The sequence below is a fragment of the Callorhinchus milii genome, unplaced genomic scaffold (assembly GCF_018977255.1).
Source record: "Callorhinchus milii isolate IMCB2004 unplaced genomic scaffold, IMCB_Cmil_1.0 Scaffold17, whole genome shotgun sequence".
Lineage (NCBI taxonomy): Eukaryota > Metazoa > Chordata > Chondrichthyes > Chimaeriformes > Callorhinchidae > Callorhinchus > Callorhinchus milii.
In genome coordinates this window covers 2,163,912-2,183,964 of record NW_024704758.1, presented here as the reverse complement: position 1 = coordinate 2,183,964, position 20,053 = coordinate 2,163,912, and the positions used below count along the sequence as shown (strand labels likewise).

Below are 20,053 nucleotides of genomic sequence, written 5' to 3'. Positions count from 1 at the left end.
ATTTCAAATTGGCAAAGCCTTGATGGGTAGGGGACCTGGGTTTGATTCCCGGGCAGGGTGAAACATTGAGCAAGTTTCCTTACTCCACACGCCTCTGTTTACCTAGTAGTAAGTAGGAACCCGGTTGTTAGTCGATTGGCGGATTGCTTTTCCAGGGTAATAATTCTATGTATTTATGGTCAAACAAGGCCATTCACATGGAGTGTCAGCTTAGATTATGCGAGTCCAAGTCCCAATGTGGAGCTTGAACCCACAACCTTCTGACTTGGAGACGAGAGTGCTAACAACTGAGCCAGGCTGACACACAGACACCAAGCTGATACACTGAGTAGCAGGAGTGGCTGTGAGTGGAGAGAGGCAGTGTGTATAAGTCGCTCTCCCCACCCCATCGTGCTGCTTGATGCTGAGATGATGGTGTGTTCCTCCAGGATATGTCCAAACACAGTGGCTGGAATCATCATCTGAAGCGCGAGCTCAAAAACAAAGAGCAGGACCTGGAGAACATCATTCAGAGACACAGAAAGGTATGTTTGCAATACTACATATTAATAAAAATAATAATAATATTCCTTGCATTTGTGGTGGCGCCTTACCACATCGTAAAGAGTGTCACAGGATAGAATGGTTCGAGTGGCCTCTTACTGTTACTTAGACGTCTATAGTTTGTGCCTAAATTTAAAAAAGATCAACTGAGACAGGTGAATTGGGCTTTTACAAAAAAATCTCCAAGGTACTTTCTCCCTTCTCTTCCACCCCCCCCACCCATCCACCCGCCCTCCCCCCAACCGCCTGATTCCCTCCCCGAATGAATTGCCCTTCGAGCCCGCTTTGCCCACAAAACATACAGTCAATTCACTTTACAGTACAGACTGTGAAGCGCTTTGAGACTCCTCAAAGGCGCCATAAGGAGTTGCATCAAATGCAAGGATTATTATCAAGGAAAGATTCCCCTCAAAGCAAACAATTCCATCGCCTGGTGGTTAACACGTTGTGTGAGAAGCCTGGAGGGGGCAGGTGGGCTCTCCATTCTCATCTGTCACAGCCCAGTAGCCCTCAGACCATTGTAAGGGGAACCCTGACCTACTCAGACAAGAAGCACCAGCCTTGGCAGAGAGCAAGCGAGCGAGGGAATGAGTGGGCGAATGTCTCCATGGAGACTAACATTCAGCTGAAGCTGCACTTAGTAAATATTTACCGAGTAATGAATAGACCTACTGCCCTCTTCTTTTAAATACACATTTGTCTTCCGAGCTTCTTATTATCTTAAAGGTGGGAGAGTAGATCAGCCCAGATTGTTGAAGGAAAGAAACTTGTGGGATGATGGAGAGAGGGAAAATAACGTATATTTGTAGGGTTTTTTTTGAGGGGTGGTGGTGGGATACTCATTATTAAAAGGAAACGATTGGATGGACAAAAATGTTCTTATTTTGTTAAATGAATTATAACTCTAAATTGTTCTATCCTAGCAGTTACTAGGAACTCAGTTGTTAGTTGATTGGTGGATCGCTTTACCGGGGGTAATAAACCCTTCAAAAAAAAATCTTTAAAATGATAATTTGGTCACTTAATCCACGACTGTTTGTGGGACGCTGCTGTGTGTAATTGGCTGCTGCGTTTTGCCAACTAAATATACAGTCAATTCTCTTTACAGTATATTCTGTGAAGAGCTTTGAGACGTCTTGAAGACGTGATAAGGCGCTGTATCAAATGCAAGGATTATTATTTAATTATTATTTAATTATTGATTGATGGATTGATTGATTGATTATTCTGCTGTGACCTGCAGTTGGAAAATCAGATCAAGGACCTGAACTATGAACAAGCTGAGACCAGGATGCAGAACGAGCAACTGAGGCACGTGAACGAAGACCTCCAGGACCAGCTGGACAGGTCAAGGCAGGAGCTGGAGGCCGCTCACACCAACCTCCGCATTCTTCAAAGGAGATTGAGCACGAACATCATCAGAAGGCCAGGTAGACTTTTTTTTTAAACCTCACCGAATGCCATCAATTAGCATTGTGAACGATTGACCTGCCTTCAATCCCTGCTGAGGTCCAGGGTAACATTGGCCATCTTGGGAAGTCACCAAAGCTCGGGCAAAAGAATTCCATAGTCTTGCTGATCTACAATCCTTTACAGCTACAAGCCAAAGCAGCCCAGTTGATTAGATTCCACAGCAATGATCTGCACAGAAGTATTCAACCCTGTCACTATAAAATAACTCCAAAACCAAAGGATGCTACTGATCCCCGACTGTTCAGCACCTTGGGATGTCCTCCTGTCGTGAAAGGTGCTTTATAAATGTAATTTTGTTGCTGTTGTATATGAATGCAAGTTGTTGCTACGGACGTGGACTGTTTGAGCCACTAAAAAGGAGTCTTTGTCTGCCACAGAGATGTTCTGAAGGTGTCGAAGAACATGCAGAAGGAGAAAGAGAGTCTCTTGAGGCAGCTGGAACTTCTCAGGTAATTACCAGATTTTGTTTTCCATGCATGGATTGAAACTTTATGACCCTTTGACCAACAGCCCAAAGTCCTTGCGATCCATTGATTCATATCCCACTATCCACAAGCTTAGCCTTTACATCTGTCAGAGCCTTATGCTTGGGTTGGCGAGAGCCAAGGCTTGAGGGATACCAGAGCTGCATTGGGGTAACTGCTGGAGATTAACCTGTAGAAAGAGAATTAGTGTATGCGTGCGCGTGTGAGTGCGTGTGCAGGGAGGAGAACAGGCTTTAAGTGAATATTAACAGTTTGGTGAAATAAACTCTGCAAGTGCCAGGCAATAACATAGCGGCCTTTGTTCGGATTTCCTCATTAATTGCAAGAGCATCAAAGCCTTGCAGCTCAGCAGTATAATGGAGCTGTAGACGATTAATCCATAGCTTGCAGAGCTGATGTGGATTTTTTTTAAAAAATTTGCTCCAGTGGCTGTTCAATAAGGAGGATTTGATCAATGTTCATTCACGTTTACTTGATGCAACTGACCGCACAACGCAAGGGTGCATTTCACTCAATCACCCACTGATCGGTATCTCGGACTGTGACATGACCCTTTTGATTAGCTCAGCTCTGATTTTGTACCACTCTCCCCTCTGGGTCAGAAGGTTGTGGGTTCTAACCCCTAGATCTAGACTTGAGCCTATTTTCTAGGCTGACAGTCCATTGCAGGTTCGGGGGGGGGGGGGCGGGGGTGTCGGAGGGCTGCATAGGCAGCTGTTTTGTCAGCGGTGGATTTTTATGGATGAGACGTTAAAACCGAGGTCCTATCCCCTCTTCGGAAAGAGAATGTCCTGGCTAACAGAGCTGCAGATCAAGCTATCCTGCACTTGCTAGCTTTTTGTGGGACTTCGCTGTGTACCAAGAGGCTGATGTGTTCCATTTGTTCGTTCTTACTTTCCTTCTTTGCTCAGGGAGATGAACAAGAAGCTGCGAGATGAGAGGGACGCGTTCGAAGCCAGGAAGCTGGTTAGTCTCAAAAAGCGAGTTCCGATACACAAACCTGCCCGCAGCTGCTGTTGTGGCCATCGCATCCCTGTGGTCCCACATTATGTTCCCTGGACACAGTGTAAACCATAGCAGCCCAGCGCAGATCAGCATTGTGTGATCCTTGTGAGCACAGAGACACATAGAGCGTGAGACCATTTGTTTTATACACACACGCACGCACGCACGCGTTAGCTCATTTTGTCTCGGTGCTGATGGGGTTCAAAGCGCAGGACACAAGCAGGGGTAGATTAGCTGAAGGGGCGACTTTCCTTTGGAAAGAGCAGTGGTGGGCGGGAGGGAGGCAGGAGGAACAGGCTTGAAGCTGCTCTCCATCTTCAGAATAGAGAAAGCTTCAGATTGGATACCAACGGCTCTTCGTTTAGTTTAGGGACGTCTTTCCAACATGAAGGGCGCTATACAAGTGTCATTTGTTGTGAGTTAGTTAGTCAGTCAGTCAGTCAGTTTTGAGATGTCTCGAAGATGTGATAAGGAGCAATATCAAATGCAAGGATTATTAAGTTCTTTCACAGCAACAATCTTTATCAATGTCCAACAACATTGCATTTATAAAGCACCCTATAACGAGGGGGCGGTGCTGTGGGGGTAGAGTCCTGGGGTGCTGTACAGTGGCATGGTTTGACGCCGAGCTGGGGAGAAAGGGGAAGTGAGGAAAGTCTTCAGATCTGAAGATTGGCAAAGAGGGGACAAGATGGAGCGATTGAGGCATATTGTTCTGCCCATTCCTTAACCTCTTTCTTTCTCCCCCCCACCATCACCCATGGCATTTAGAACAAAATTTCACAAGATTTTATTGTAGGAACTGTGCATGTAAAAAGCATAGTCACTACAATGTAATCTTGTGAAGCAAAGTGCTTTGAGATGTTTTGCCGACATGAAAGCTGCTATCAAATGCAAGGATTATTGTTAATAATAAATGCACAGGTGAAGAAAGATCGTTTGATTTCATTTAACTGTGCTAAATTAATTTGCAATCAAATATGATTAAACGTAAATTATGTACTCCAACCAAGTGTAAAATAATATTTTTAACTGAAATAAATTGTAATATTTATTTAAACTTTATTAGAATCCTTGTTTTTTTTTAGACTTTTGATTATACGCTAAGGTGAAGGAATGCACTAAAATGCAATGCATTACCAATGACATTCTTATAAATGAGTGTTGATTTGTACAGACTTTTTTCTAAGGGAAACCCCTATACTCTCTGGACCTTGTAAATAAGATTATGAAAGGATTCGGTAAGGTGAAGACTGGTTAGGCCGTTTCCACGTAAATACAAGGCCGCCAGTTGCAGATTTAATAGGGAGTTTAGAAGGAACTACTTCATGCAGAGGATGGTGAGAGTGTGGAACTCACTCCTAGATGCTATGGTTCAAGTAAAAAGCATCAATACATTTAAGAGGAAACTTGATGCGTGTATGAAAGTGGAGGTGAATAGAAGGGCGTAGGAGAGGGGAATAGAAGAGTTGAGGCTCGTGTGATGTACAAGCATGGACAAGATGGATTGAATGAGCCTGTTTCTGTGCCGTATAGCTCTATGTCATTTTTTTTTAAGGTGACAAAGAATTTATTCTGAATTTGTTTGCCTAGTCAGCAAGCTCTGAGCAGTAAGGAAGTGCTCCATAAGGGCGGCATCCCGAGCCGAGAAGATTATTCTAAAGCCAGAGCTTAACCTTCAGAGTCTCAGAGTGTATGGTGCTATAAAATCAACCCGGCTGAACTGATTCAATTATTAATCTTCACAAGCCCTTTAAATATTTGGACGCCTACCCTTATTGCTATATGGTCTATAAACAGGGTTTGGGATACCAATAGGAAACATAAATGAGGTTGAAGAGCAGTGATGCCTGGGAGATTTACAAGCTTTTATGTAACATTCCTTTGCCTTGATCTGCTCACAGAATAACTTGCATTTATACAGCGCCTTTATATAGGATAACATCTCAGAGCACTTCATATTGGTGGGGTGGGATGCAGCGGAAGGGAGAAAGCAGGGGACGGTGGAAAGGGGGAGGTGACGGAGGAGGTGACCATAGGCATGGTTGAAGAGGTAGGTTTTTTTCGATGACGTTTAAAGACTGAGGCAAGACTGATGGATACCTGTAGACTGTAATCCAATTGAATAGTTTAGATGTTCTCAATATAGGGAAAAAGTTGATCCTCCCCCACCCCGGCAGTGCTAAACTCAGTCCTGGATTTGCTACTGTTTTAAAGCTTGTATTATTCAATTGGCATTTCACACCACATGAGATTGCGTGTGTGCGCACGCATAAGTCTGCATAAATCTGAAAGATTAGTTATCAATTGATAAATTAATCATTGCAATGCAGTTAGTGTGCGATTAACTCGAATATTGCCACCATTGGCAGTTAGGCCTTCAGCCTCTCTGCCCCCACCCTTTGGCACTCCATCCCACAGTCCCTTCGCCTCACTCCCTCCTTCAAGGTACGTCTCAAGACCCTTCACTTCAACAGCGCCTTCGGCCACCCTCCTACCCTAACCATACCTGCCCTCCACCCTCCCAACACCCCCTGTTTGGGTCCAAATCCATGACTGTTCAGAGGCTTGGGATATCCTCCCGACGTGAAAGGTGCTGTGCAAATGTAATTTTGTATTGTCTCAGGGTGAGGAGCCCGAATCGAGTTGGGAGTTGAGATTAAAGACTGGCAGGGTGCCCAGGGCAGTAAATCCTTATATTTACCTGTAGGTCACTCTGACTTTTGCAACCGCGGTCCCATTATTTCCAGTCAGAAAGGGGAGAGGAACGGAAGGCTCATGGTCTTGCACAATGTTGATCTGTGAACTGTTGCGAAGACATTTTCCAAACCTGATTGAATTCTAGAAAATGTTCCACTGATACAGTCACTCATGCTTTCGTAAGGCAGAGTGATGGGGAGGTTTACTTTACACCTAACCATCACTGGGTGCTGACTTTGGATACCCAATGATGGGAAAGTTCCACCTTTGCAGGGCAACGGAACTCTTTTAGAAAGAGTTATTTAAGTGGGAACAGAACAGACAGTCCTCGAACTTGAGAGCTTCGACCACAAAACACACAGTCAATTCAATTCACTTTGCACTATATTTCTGTGAAGCGCTTCGAGACATCTCAATGATGTGATGAGGTATCAAATTCGAGGATTATAATTATTATTACCGAGGCTGAAATGGGTCGGAAGGGACTTGAGCCTGAATCGATTCATCCTGCCTGGAAAATCGTTTTCTGGAAAATCCATGTTCCTGTGTGTGGCTTTGTTGAATGTGAATGAGAGGAAGGAGGGAGGGAATAAATGTGTTTTAAGGTCTTTTCTGGGGGGAATAATTCCTTCAAAGTAATAATAATTTGGTCGCTCAACCCAAGGCTGATGTGGGGACGCTGCTGTGCGCAATTGGCTGCCGCGTTCCGCCCACAAATTACACAGTCAATTCACTTTACAGTATAATCTGTGAAGCGCTTTGAGGCGTCTCGAAGATGTAATAAGGCGCCATATCAAGTGCAGTGATCATTATTATTATTTCCCTTTGCTTTACAGACCAGATTGAATTAACTGTATCTGCATTTTGTTCCAGATGACCCCCAGCAAAAAGGTCTTGTTGAAGAGGGGTTCAGTGATTGGTGACTACCTGGTGGAAGACAAACCAGTCAAACGGTTAGACTTGTGCCAAATGCCAATTTAAGTGCAATTGATGTTTCTTGAGAGAGAGAGAGAGAGAGAGAGAGCGCTATGTGCAGATCACTTTTGCTTTCGCTGAAGTCAATCATGTGAATCTATGTTCTGACAATGGAGGGGTTTAACACTGACTCCAATCCGCCTCCCTACACACAAGTGACTTTGTGTAGAGTTCATCCTCGTTCATAACCCAATGTTTCAGGTCCCATATTATGTTAAATCTCTGAACCAAACCATCACCACCCCCCCATCCCGAGTTATAACAGGTTTGTGAAATAAAAATATCGGTCAGTTACGCAAAATTAAAAACGGCCGCCTGCCCCACGACCAGCTTCACTTCCTGCTTTGTGCTCCTGCTTGCGGAGTGCGGGTCACCTGCGAACGTTTCCAGCGCTAACGGAGTTCGCAAGGGAATGGTTGTGTCCAATCAGCTGTCTTTTTGCCCACAAAATACACAGTCGCTTCATTGTACAGTGTATTCCATTTGAAGTCCATTTGAAACGTCTCGATAATGTGACAAGGCGCCACATTGAAAAGAAATGCGAAAGATTATTCCTGTGTGTCCATTCAGGAAGCTGGACAGTTGGTGCTGGAAGCCGGAGGCCTGGGGTCCATGACAGACAAAAAGTGGGCAAGGGACGGTCAAAGACATATCTCGTCTATGTCTGGTGGGTGGCTTGGCTTTGCTTTGCTTTTGCTGGGTTCTGTATCTGACGCAGGGACCTTTTGTGCAGACAGCTCGTCGCTGCTGATCTTCCTCTCGCCACCTCAGCGGAATTGACCTCTGAACCCAGCAAGAAGAACTGTAAATATGGCTCTGACCAGCCCGGGGAGGGAGCGGGCGGGGGAAGAGGACCTGCTGGCGCCCAAGAGCTCCGCAGTGGGGCAGGGTTGGCCAAGGACAGAGGACTGCCAGACGAGGCTACCAGCTACTGCCAAACTCCAGGTTATGGGATGTCTCCATTCAACTCAGAGGAGAAGGAAGAACTGCAGAGGCCTCTCACACCCAGAGCCCAGCCCATCGGCACTCATGCAGCGGTGGGTAAGGTTGAGAAGGTCCCCTACGCTTTATTTCTGGGGTGGTCTTGGAGTTGAGGTACAGATCAGCCATGGTCTAACAGAATGGCAGAACAGGCTTGAGGGGCTGAATGGCCTACTCTTGTTTCTATGTTCCTATGGTCTTGTGGGGTGTCTCTAGAGACAGTGCCAAGGAGTGCAACGAGAATGATCCCCAGTGCCAGAGGAATGAGCTAAGCAATGATTAGACAAGCTCAGGTTCTTCAGTCTTGAGAGAAAATGTCTCAGAGGGGACCTTAAAGAGAAGGGTGTATTATATTTTAAATGGGATTGAAAGAGTAAACTGAGATCAATTCTTTCAGATACACAGAGACAGTAGAACAAGAGGACACGGGTTTAGAGTTGCAAATGAGATTATTGTCAGGTGTGTGGAGTAAGGAAACTTGCCCAAGGTTTTGCCCTGCTGGGAATCGAACCGAGGTCTCTCGCTTGCAAGGCGAGTGTTCCAACCACTGAGCTACAGGACTCTGAGTTTCATTGAAATTGTGCTGCACTGTTCTGTGGACCAATGCTACAAAATAATAATAAATTGGCCACTCAATCCACGACTGTTTGTGGGATGCTGCTGTGCGCAATTGGCTGCCGAGTTTCGCCCACAAAATATAGTCAGTTCACTTTACAGTATATTCTGTGAAGAGCTTTGAGACGTCTCGAACACATGATCAGGCGCCATATCAAATGCAAGGATTATTATTATAAAATATGTGTCTACATGTGTATCAGATGGGCTCAAAGAGCTTCTTCATCCAAAGAGAGTAAGGGTCTTGTCTTAGTCTGTAAAGTCATTCTGTCTTAAGATAACGCAGAATTGCGGAAAATATTATCTGACTGGGTTACTGATAAAAGGCAGGAAATGCTATGTTCTCTTGCCCTTCCTTCCAGGTGTCTGAGGCAGATCATTGCTCCCCCGACCGGATATTTAAATTGGTGATGGTGGGAAACTCGGGAGTTGGGAAGAGCTCTTTCATCCATCGTTTTTCCCACGATCGATTCCACACCGAAATCTGCGCTACGATTGGTAAATAGAAATCGTGTGCGATTACAGAGTTGCATTGAAATTGCGCTGTGCTGTTTTTTTGTGGACTGATGTTATAAAATGTGTGGGCGAGTGTGTGTGTGTGTGTGTATATATATTACAATTATATACAATAATTATTATATGTATAATATATAATAGATAAATACAGCAGAAACCCGGTTTGCGGTCACCTCAGTAATCCAGCCACCTCACAGTTGCGGGCACATTTTCACAGTCTCTTCCATTACCTGTGTTAAAAGGTAGTCTGGCTGCTTCAGTGAACCGGGCATCTCACCATTCAGGATAACGGTCATTGATTGCAGCCGCTACAAGCGCCGCCCTCCAGTACAAGCGCGGTACAAACACCCAGCACCCACCCAACCCCCACCCCTGCTATAACCTGTACACAGTGTGTTAGCTCTTGGGGCGCTCGCGCTCTTTCCTCGACACTGTTACTGTTGGCGGAGTGGGCTCTGATCGCGCCACCATGGAAGGAATTCTCCTTAGCAGGAATTGGTGCCCGAGTGATCGACTGTGCATTTGAAGGAGAATGTGGGACCCGAATTTGGGCGCATGTGGTGGGGGGGAGGGGGAACAGGCAATTCTGGGGACTTCCTGGGGAATGTCCTCCCGACATGACAGGCTCTATACAAATGCAATTGTGTTGTCGTTGTTGGGATGTGATGGGATTCCTGTCTCTCTCCTCCTCTCTGTTGGCAGGTATCGACTACCAAGTGAAGAGTCTGCTGGTGGGCCAAACCCAGGTAGCATTGCAGCTGTGGGACACTGCAGGACAGGAAAGGTAACTCACCCAATATTCCAAGCAAAGAGAAACCCAGTTGAGAATAACCGCAGCCAACTGAGCACAGGACGTTTTTTGGAAGGGGAGGTGTGGATGGGATATTAAGATCCTGTGATACTATAACCTTGGGTGAAACCTTGGGCAAGTTTCCTTACTCCACAAACCCAATAATAATCCCTCCAAAACAAAGCAATAATAAATTGGTCATTTTCAATCCACGACTGTTTGTGGGACATTGCTGTGCGCAATTGGCTGCAGCGTTTCGCCCACAAATATACGGTCAATTCACTTTACAGTCTATTCCGTGAAGCACTTTGAGACGTCGAGAAGACGTGAAAAGCGCTATATCAAATGCAAGGATTATTTATTTATTTATTATAAGAAGAAAGAGAGTGTTTTTTTTCCCCCAGGCCAACAAAAAGCTTGCAATAGTTGTGTATCGCTGTTTGCGGGACCGCCGTGGATGCAAAACGGCTGTCCTGTCACCCTACAAAAAAAGATGACAATCACCGTGCTTGACAGCAATTATTTATAAAGTGGCTGCTGTGTTTGCCCTCCAAATAACCCGCTTTGGAATGTTTCGAAGCTCTTTCAAATGTCGGATTTACTGCTTTCAAGTATCCGTCAATACCAGTGATTTGTGTTATTAAAGAAGAAAACTTGTATCCCCAATCGAATTGATCGCTCGCTTTGTGGGACGTTGCTACGCGCAATTTGGCTGCCGCGATAGCCCTCAAGATACACAGTTGTCGCACTCCATGATAAAATCCTGTGAAGCCCTTTGAGATGTCCTCCCAATGTGAAAGGTGCTGTATTAAATGTAAGGGTTATTATCAGTGGTAATAACAGTATGCTCAAATCGGTCCTCTCCACAACCATTGGGTTGAGAAGATCTATGTTTAGGAACCTGTGACGATGTGATGACTGTGATCACCATGTGATGTGGAATGTCTTTATTTTGACCGGACCTTTCCTGCCGTACCTCCGAAGGTTTCGCAGTGTAACCAAGCAATACTTCCGCAAAGCAGACGGGGTCTTGGTCATGTACGACGTGACAACGGAATCTTCGTTCATCGCAGTTAGGAATTGGATGATCAGCGTTCAGGTAATAATAATAATAATAATCCTTGCATTTGATCTAGCGCTTCTCACGTCTTCTAAACTTCTCAAAGCGTCACAGACTATGGTGTGTGGACAAAACGCGGCAGCCAATTTCACACAGCAGCGTCCCACAAACAGTCGTGGATTGAGTTTAAAGTTTAATTTTTAATAATTTAATGTTTATTATTTTTAATTATTGTTCAATTTCATTTTTAAAATAATTTTAAATATTAATTTAAATATTATTTAATTATTATTGCCTTGAAGGAGGCAGTTATTTAATTTAATGTTTGATTTAATTAGGTAAAAGCGCTAATAATTAATTATAATAATCCTTGTATATAGCGCCTTATCATGACGATGAGACGTTTCAAAGTGCTTCACAGAATATATTATAAAGTGGAGTGACTGTGTATGTTGCGGGCAACAACAACAACAAAATGACATTTATAGAGCGCCTTTCACGTCGTGAGGACGTCCCAAAGCGCTGTACAGTCAGATGTCGGGGCCCGAGCATGGGGGAGGGGTGGAGTAGGGGTGAGGGAAGGCAGAGAGGTGGGAGGGAGACCAAAGGCACGGTCGAAGGTAAGTGTCTTGAGACCGGCCTTGAAGGAGGCAAAGGGAGCATGGGATGGAGTTTCAGAGTGTGGGGGCAGAGACGTTGAAAGCCCGGTTTCCAATGGTAGGGCGGGTCAGGCAGGAGACATGGAGCAAGCCGGAGCCCGCTGAATGGGCAAAATTAAGATGGCAAAGTGCAGCCGATGCTCTTCAGTCAATGTCTGAGAGAGCGATGGCCTGATGTAGCTCAAGTGCTGAAATGTAGAGAGTTTCTCACACATTTGTCTTCTGGTCTAACAGGAAGGAATGGACGAAAGAGCTGTTATTTGCCTGCTTGGCAACAAGGTAGATACGGCGGACTGTGCAGCCCGGCGGGTGTCGAACGCAGAAGGTCAAAGATTAGCCAAGGTGAGTGGAAGTGCGACTTCAAAGTCCCTCAGTCTATATGTTCCATATTTTATTCTGTGCTCCCTTTTCTTTTCTATCAACGTTTTTTGAGATGTACTGATGTAGCTGTTAGCAAACTCCCTCTGGTCACTTTAACCAGCGCAGGTGTCCTCGCTGATCTGTTTATATAGCAGCTGTAACCTTGTACAGCATGTTAATGGGACTGGATGTTCTTTGTGCTAGGATTACAGGGCGGTGTTCTATGAATGTAGCGCCAGATCCGGCTACAACATTATGGAACCAATGATGCACGTGGCAAGGTAAGCTCTTTGCTGTCTCCTTGGACTCGCTTGTGAATATCACGTGCATTGAATTTGATCTAAAGTGATCCAGCACTCTCTCTCCCACCTTTGAGTCAGAAGGTTTATGGGTTGGAATAATAATAATAATCCTTGCATTTGATATAGCGACCTATCACATCGTTGAGATGTCTCAAAGCGCTTCACAGAATATTCTGTAACGTGAATATTTTGTCGTATATTTTGTGGGCGAAAAGCGGCAGTGGATTGAGTGACCAAATTATTATTTTTTTTATTTTTATTTGCCGCAGATTGCTCACCGAACAGGAGGACCGGCGGAAAGAAACTTTCCTCCAGTTGCACAACGACTATAAAGAGAAGAGAGGCTGCTGCTAGTGAACGCGGCAGAGAGAGGAACTCTGGCCTGGGGAGAAGGGAATTCAATGCAGGAACGACCTCACTTGACAAATCCACGGCTAGCTCTCCATGGGTACCTTCCCGCATTGATTTACTGCATTGGCCTTTAGAAGGACTCTTGCCTTTAGACTTTCCGAGATATTGGGCCAATGTGGACCTACCCTCCATCTGTGTGGAAGGATCCAACTCACTCGTCCTTCATCACAATGTAAATTTCCCTTGTGAGCAAGGTTGCCTTTGCACCAGTGAAGCCTATTGTAGCCTTGATGTTCTCTGATGGGAAGCGAAAGCCTTTGTCTGATGTAGAGACGTGGAAGTCAATGAAACACGAAGAAAGATGCGTTGGATCCTGCTGTAGGTGATGGTTGTGAATTCATTCAGAACTGAAGCCAGATGTATTGTGTTGATGTGTGAACCTCTAGAGGAAGTATTTACAGCAACGTTGCGAAACCTTGGTGGAAATTCCCGAATGTTATTCAATTCCTAGTGGATCATTTGCCAAAAATCTCCACCCGCTCGTTAGTACTGTATAACCACCGACCGCATTAACCTCAACCACAGACTCTGAACTGCCTCAAACTAGAAGCTCAATAACATAAATTATGTATTGACATTTTTATTTTTGTATTGTAAGAGCCCTGTTTGCCTCCCCTTTTGAACCTGTAGTTTCAGGGTGTGTGCGCCTGGATTTTTACAACTTAGTAGTCTATTAAAAAAAAACGTAAAGTTCTGAATTTCAATACAGCAGTTCAATGTCTTTTTGTATTTTCTACCTCAAACTGCTCTCTTTTTGTTTTTTTTTCCCTCTTGCCTCCTTCAAGACCCATCTCAAGGCCCTCCTCTTCAACTGTACATTCGGCAGTCACCTTCCTACCCCTATGCTCCCCACCCTCCACTCCTCCTGATCCCAACCACGTCTCAGGTGCGGATCTCTGACTGTGCAGCGACTTGGGATGTCCTCCTGACGTAGACGGTGCTTTACAAATGTAATTTGTTGTTGTTGCTCATGTTGTGCAGTACTGGGGGGGCTGGGGTGGGGGAAACTGAGGTCCTATCTGCCCTATTCAGGTGAGTGTTAAAAGACCTTGGTCTGATTTGAAGAGAAGTCATTTCTCCCGGTATCCTAGACAACAATTCCCTCCCCACCTCCCCCAGTTAAATTGCTCATTCACTTCCTTGTTTATAATTCACCTCCCACTGTTTGTGGGACACTGCTGTGCGCAATTGGCTGTCGCGTTTCGCCCACAAATATACGGTCAATTCACTTTACAGCATATTCTGTGAAGCGCTTTGAGAAGTCGAGAAGACGTGAAAAGCGCTATATTAACTGCAAGGATTATTATTATATTATTACCTGCTGTGCACAAATTTGCTGCTGTGTTGCCTACACACTTAACTCTCTACACTTTACAATGATAACTGCAAAGTACTTTTGATATGCTTCTATATTTTATGTACAAAGCTCTGTATCAAATGCAAAGATTACTTATATTAACTGGGGTAGTATTGGGAGCCAAACTGGAACCAGTGGAGGAGAGTGGTCATTATTGAGTTAAATTAACACAAGAATTATAGGGCACGACTGCACATTCTTAAACTGGATTCAATATTAAGAAGTGCTTCCTTGTACTGTAACTGTTATTTCACAGTAATTGCACTGCCACCTAGAGAACACATTATAAATTCAGCACATTTGTGTGTGAAATTGTTGGCTAACTGTTCCCCTCACTGTTGTTAGCTGTTGCTCCCTTCTGTATATTCTTATCTTTCCATGCCTTTAATTACCCTTTTTTTTAAAACGATCTGATTGATTCCACTTCAGAGGGTGACATGAACCACTTCCATTGTTATCCCTCTCAACCTTCTCTGCTCTGGGGAAAGTGGTCTCAGATGATCAGCTTTTCATCATAGTTGGATGAGAAGCAATCAACGACCCTTTGAAAACTGGTGGGAAATTCTACTGCTTCGTGTCTGACCTTGGGAATTTTTTTTCTCTCGTCTTTTCAATGTGCTGTAAACTCAGAATGAGGAAACAAAGAAGATCTTGGCGCATTTACAAACAGAAAAATCAACCTCGCTCTGCGATGGGAAAATAGAAGCAATCGGACTTAGAAAAGAACTTTTATTTTTACAGGTCGAAACTTGTGGTTTTTTTTACAGCAGATTTTGGAGCTAGAACAATTTTGTTTCCCACAGAACATTCAGGTCATAAGCTCAACCCGTGAGCTCCACAACGACCCAGAGTTCAATCAGGTTCACTGGAACACAGGACGCTTTCCTTTCTGACTTTAATCCTGGAGCTGAACTGCAATCACCTGGGGACAGTCGGTCGGTAGTGTCAGGTCAGAGCTGGGGCAATATCAATTGTGTTGATCCTGAGAACAGTCTGGGGTTGTATGATTACTGCAAGTTAAAGAGTAAAAATGATGGTAGCCTTTTAATCAGAAATTCCCTGGAGAGACTGGATTATTTTGAAAGGTGAGAAGAAGGCGAGTTACAGTCGAGTTTAAAACCAGGGAAAATCAAACGCTCATTTTAGCAAGCTTAATACTCGCAAATAATAATTCTGCGCGGAAATCAAACGGGCGTTAGCTTGGGGTAGGAGGAGCGCCGCTAAGAGCTCCTTACTCACTCTTTTTCCTGCGGTATCGCTTCCTGCGCCTGAATCGGAAAAGGATCCGCGGCCAGGATTCGGTCTTCTCAATGACGGTCGCCTCAACTCGTACCAGGTCCCGCCTTAGACACCGAAACACACACACAACTTGACGTAAACGGCAAAGCGCAATGCTACTTTGGTTTGCGATCACAGAAATTTACAGGACAGAAGGCCATTCAGCCCATGGAGTCTGTACCGTCTTCAAGTAACTTGTTCACTCTATTCCACATCCTCCCTCCCCCCCACCCCACTCCCCACGCCCTATCTCTTCTATCCCCTCAATCCTCTATCTTTTTCCCTCAACCCCCAATGGACTCTGTCTCCACCATCTTATTTGGCAGTCTATTTCGCATTCCAAAGACTCCGAGTGAAAACAATTCTCCTGAACTCTCTCCTTTTGCTCTTGTGACTATCTTATAACTATGGCCCCTCATCACTGACTTTCAATCTCTGGACTATTGTAACACAAAGGGCACTTCAATGAAGGAACCAATGCGAAGAGAAACTATTTCCTCTGGTGGGAGAATCCATAAAAGGGAGCATAATCTTAAAATCAGAGGTAGGCCATTTAGCAGTGAAATTAGGAGGCAGTTTTTCACCCAAAGGGTCGTGGAAATCTGGACCTCTCTCCCCCAACAAGTTGTAGATGCTGGATCCATTCACATTTCAACACTACGCTAAACAGATATTTGTTAGGTCAGGGTTTTAAGGGATATGGGCAAGGGCGGGTGACTGGACTTGAGGTACAGATTAGCCATGAGTTTATAGAATGGCAGAACAGGCTCGAGGGGCTGAATAGCCTACTCCTGTTTCTAAGTAACTTGCACCTCAGCAGCACCTTTATCTGCCGAACCAAAAATCCAAGAGGCAGGAAGTCTCGCCACCTTGAGGTTCATTATTTTGTTGAAATAAAATAACGGATGCACAAGCACTTTTTTTAAAAAAAAAATACAAACAGTGCAAATCCAGTTAATTTTTTACACAAACCCTTACCCAAGAAGCGGCCTCCCAATCAGTGTGAAGTCGACCCCGCCGACTAACAACACCTGCAAACAAACAGCAACAACGGGGTGGGTTCTACAACATGCAAGACGTATAATGGGGGCACAGCCACGGGTCTTAGCACAGCTAGTCTGTGTTCTTACAGTTTAGCATTGTTTAAATCAGACAGTTCCGGAAAATAAACCAATTTCTCTGTGGAAATTCACTGCAATAATAATCCTTGCATTTGATATAGCGCCTTATCACGTCGTTGAGACGTCTCAAATGCAAGGATTGAGTAACCAACTTATCATTATTTTTTTTGAAGGGATTATTATCCCCAGAAAAGCATTCCGCCAATCGACTAACAACCGGGTGCTTGCCTACTGCTAGGTAAACAGAGGCTTTGGGGAGTAAGGAAATGTTTTGCCCTGCCCGGGAACCGAACTCAGGTCCTCTAGCTTGTCAGGCGAGTGTTCTACCACTAAGCTATATCTGTATGCTTTTCTTCCCCTCCCCATCCTCACACGTGTACCAATTATTTCCCTTCCCAAACTACTCAGTCCTTCTTCATAGAAGTTCGGTTTCATAGGTGCCAGCCACTCACTGGTAACTGGCCCACTTGACCGTTATTCAAGTGTGATCTGCGACGGTGAGTGTTGGTCGGCTTTTCAACTGCAGGATTGAGGGAGGAAGTGGGAGAAAATTGCTCTGTTCCCAAGCAAAATTGCCATGTGAGTGCATTCCAGCGGGAGGGTGTCCAAATGGTAAACAGCGCAGGAACACTGGCTGATTTTTCCCTTTCTTAACACAGTAGCGCTGAGGGACAATTGTAGGATGTGTCTTGCTCACTTTCCTTCCCCTCCCCCCACATCCCGGAACAACTACGACCCCCAAAGGAAATCAGCCAACTTCTAACACTGGTGTTTTATCCTGTGCCTTTCCCGTCTGTTGCTTCAGTCCCCTCACCTTCTCCATCCTGATTCTGTCTCCACATTCCGCCTCGATGTGATTTGCTACCAGAATTAGGTCTTCACTGGTCACTTTCCACTGACGACCAGCAAAGTGCACGACTGCGAAGAGTCTGCCATACTGCCCGGTGGCAATCATAGCCGTCACATTATCTACAACCTCTGCAAGCAAAGCAACAGGCAGCCCGTTACTGACCCAGCCTAGCGACTCTGGTGGGACTCGTGGTCGATACTGGGGAAATTCTTCAGCAATCTGCTCCAGAATCTGTCAGACAAACTTCACACAATGTCAATGTATTAGCCTCCACTTGCATAATTCTCACAGAGTTGGCGGGCTGCGTAGATGTAGATATTTGCTAGGTCAGGCTATTAAGGGATATGGGGCAGGGGTGGATAACTAGACTTGATCTTATAAAATGGCAGAACAGGCTTGAGGGGCTGAAAAGCCTACTCCTGTTTTTATGCGCCGGCCACAGTAAGGTAAACGTCAGACTCTAACCTGTGTGGTAGTTTGCCTCTTCTGCCGGTTCTGGCAACTTGACTTCCGCCCACGGTGGCTTTGACAAGGATGTTACCGCTTCGATCCTGTTAAGAAAGGATTTTAGATAGGGGAAAGAACATTAAACTATCGGTGCATTTAATTAGCTTGCAAAATGAACAATTTTTCACCAGATGCAGATTTTCATATCACCTTTGCTGTTGCAAACTGCTATTGGAACTCTGACATCTTGTCACAGAAGATACTAAGGAAACTGCGGGGGGGAGAACACAAGAGCCTCAGTTAATGTTACACACCTTAGTGATCTCAGCATTAAAAATTGGCTTTCAATTTTACACCAAAACTATTTAGTCAGATGAACTTTAATTTTTATAAATCATTTTATTTGAGTTTAAAAACCCAACATAATGCAAAGGATTATTGCTTTTAAGTTTAGTGTCATATTCAGTGATCTGATTTGGCCATTCACTGCATGGCTGTTTGTGGGATGCTGCTGTGTGCAATAATAATAATAATCCTTGCAGAAGGACGTCTCAAAGTCCTTCACGGGATTCATTGTAAAGGGCCGAGTTGTGCACGGTGACACCCTGCAAACAGCCATGGAGCAACTAAGCGATTTTATCTGGGAGATCGTCAGCCAGGACACAGGGGAGGATCCCATCTGCCTGTTCAGGTGGACGTTAAAGACCCTAAAAGTGCCACTCTTTCAAAAGTAAAGTGAGTTAATAATCCTTGCATTTGATATAGCGCTGTTCACGTCGGGAGGACGTCCCAAAGCGCTTCACAGAAGACACTGTAAAGTGAATTGACTGTATATTTGTGGGCGAACGCGGCAGCCAATTGCGCACAGCAATGTCCCACAAACAGTCGTAGATTGAAAATGACCAATTTAATTATTGTTTTAGGTTTTGGAGGGATTATTATTAGGCTCTGTGTGGAGTAAGGAAACTTGCCCAAGGTTTGGCCCTGACCTGCCTGGAATTGAATTGAACTCAGGTCTCCTCGCTTGCAAAGCGAGTTTCTCTCTCCTGGTGTAAAATTGGTCACTCACTCCATGGCTGCATGTGGGACACTGCTGTGCGCAAACTGGCTGCCGTGATTAGCCTGGAAACGCAGTCAATCCACTTGACAGTGCACCTTGAGAAACGCTTTGAGACGTCTCAACAACATGATAAGGCTCTGAGTCCAATGCTGACGACTACACCTGACTCGACGGCAGGTCTTGGAAGGGCAGACAAGTCACTGCGGGCGGGGAATCATCCCAACTCCCCCCCACCCTCACTCCCCCCAACTCCCCCCCCTCCACCCTCACTCCCCACTAACCCTGCAAGCCAAAGCCCTAACTTGGGGTAGGGTGGCCCTGGATGGACAAAGTTTGCCAAACAATGCTACCAATGGCAAACTCTGGGGTCCTCAAGCCTCGGCTCTGCCAAACTAAGGTACAGTCAATCCATTTTACAGTATATCCTGGGAAGCGCTTTGAGGCGTCTCGAAGACGTGATCAGATGCAATGATTATTATTATTACTTTATATTATTGTGTGTCCCCAGATAAGCCCCCCACCCCCCACCCTCACTCCCCCCCCACCCTCACTCCCCCCAACTCCCCCCCCACCCTCACTGCCCCCAACTCCCCCCCACCCTCACTCCCCCCAACTCCCCCCCCTCCACCCTCACTCCCCCCCACCCTCACTCCCCCCAACTCCCCCCCACCCTCACTGCCCCCAACTCCCCCCCACCCTCACTCCCCCCAACTCCCCCCCCTCCACCCTCACTCCCCCCCACCCTCACTCCCCCCAACTCCCCCCCACCCTCACTCCCCCCAACTCCCCCCCTCCACCCTCACTCCCCCCAACTCCTCCCCACCCTCACTGCCCCCCCCCCCCCCAAGAGGGCTCCCAGGCCCTGGGATACAGGATCCCAGAGGGTCCCGCAGGAGAGGCCGAGGCCTGTGTCTCTCACCTGCGGGCCTCAGGCCCCGGGCCCGGGCCCAGGCCGCCACCAGCCGCCCGCAGCCCAGCGCCATCTTCACACCGGAAACGCCGCCTCGACACAACCCCCCCCCCCCCCCCCCCCCCGGCACCGGGAGGGAACTCAACCCCCGGCTC

The 20,053-nt window shown here is 45.8% G+C and overlaps 2 protein-coding genes across 2 annotated transcripts in view; one reads left to right on the top strand and one right to left on the bottom strand.

Moving 5' to 3' along the window:
• The window catches only part of LOC103186007 (EF-hand calcium-binding domain-containing protein 4A), a 29,543-nt gene extending 15,964 nt beyond the window's left edge, over positions 1-13,579 (top strand). The window contains exons 7-18 of the mRNA XM_042341334.1: positions 429-524; positions 1,787-1,973; positions 2,378-2,465; positions 3,413-3,467; positions 7,080-7,159; positions 7,915-8,218; positions 9,140-9,275; positions 9,996-10,077; positions 11,068-11,182; positions 12,037-12,144; positions 12,367-12,443; positions 12,734-13,579. Coding sequence (XP_042197268.1) covers positions 429-524; positions 1,787-1,973; positions 2,378-2,465; positions 3,413-3,467; positions 7,080-7,159; positions 7,915-8,218; positions 9,140-9,275; positions 9,996-10,077; positions 11,068-11,182; positions 12,037-12,144; positions 12,367-12,443; positions 12,734-12,818 — 1,413 coding nt within the window. The 3' untranslated portion in view covers positions 12,819-13,579. The remainder of the gene's footprint in view (positions 1-428; positions 525-1,786; positions 1,974-2,377; positions 2,466-3,412; positions 3,468-7,079; positions 7,160-7,914; positions 8,219-9,139; positions 9,276-9,995; positions 10,078-11,067; positions 11,183-12,036; positions 12,145-12,366; positions 12,444-12,733) is intronic.
• Positions 13,580-14,944: 1,365 nt separating this feature from the next.
• On the bottom strand, positions 14,945-20,040 carry mrpl21 (mitochondrial ribosomal protein L21). Its single transcript, XM_042341332.1, has 7 exons — positions 19,908-20,040; positions 18,139-18,199; positions 17,947-18,032; positions 17,446-17,609; positions 16,489-16,541; positions 15,472-15,575; positions 14,945-15,242 (listed from the first exon to the last, which is right to left on the bottom strand). The coding sequence occupies exons 1-7, from the start codon at positions 19,969-19,971 to the stop codon at positions 15,178-15,180; spliced, it is 597 nt and encodes a 198-aa protein (XP_042197266.1). The 5' UTR covers positions 19,972-20,040; the 3' UTR covers positions 14,945-15,177.
• Between the last annotated feature and the right edge of the window lie 13 nt (positions 20,041-20,053).

What these genes read in the sequence shown, in the direction of transcription:
- mrpl21 (XM_042341332.1), bottom strand. Translation starts at nt 19,971, where the DNA reads ATGGCGCTGGGCTGCGGGCGGCTGGTGGCGGCCTGGGCCCGGGCCCGG. An exon ending in AGCAGTTTGCAACAGCAAAG is followed by an intron (nt 18,033 to 18,138) that starts GTGATATGAAAA and finishes CTTTCTTAACAG; the next exon opens with GATCGAAGCGGTAACATCCT. An exon ending in ATTGGGAGGCCGCTTCTTGG is followed by an intron (nt 15,576 to 16,488) that starts GTAAGGGTTTGT and finishes TCGGTGTCTAAG; the next exon opens with GCGGGACCTGGTACGAGTTG.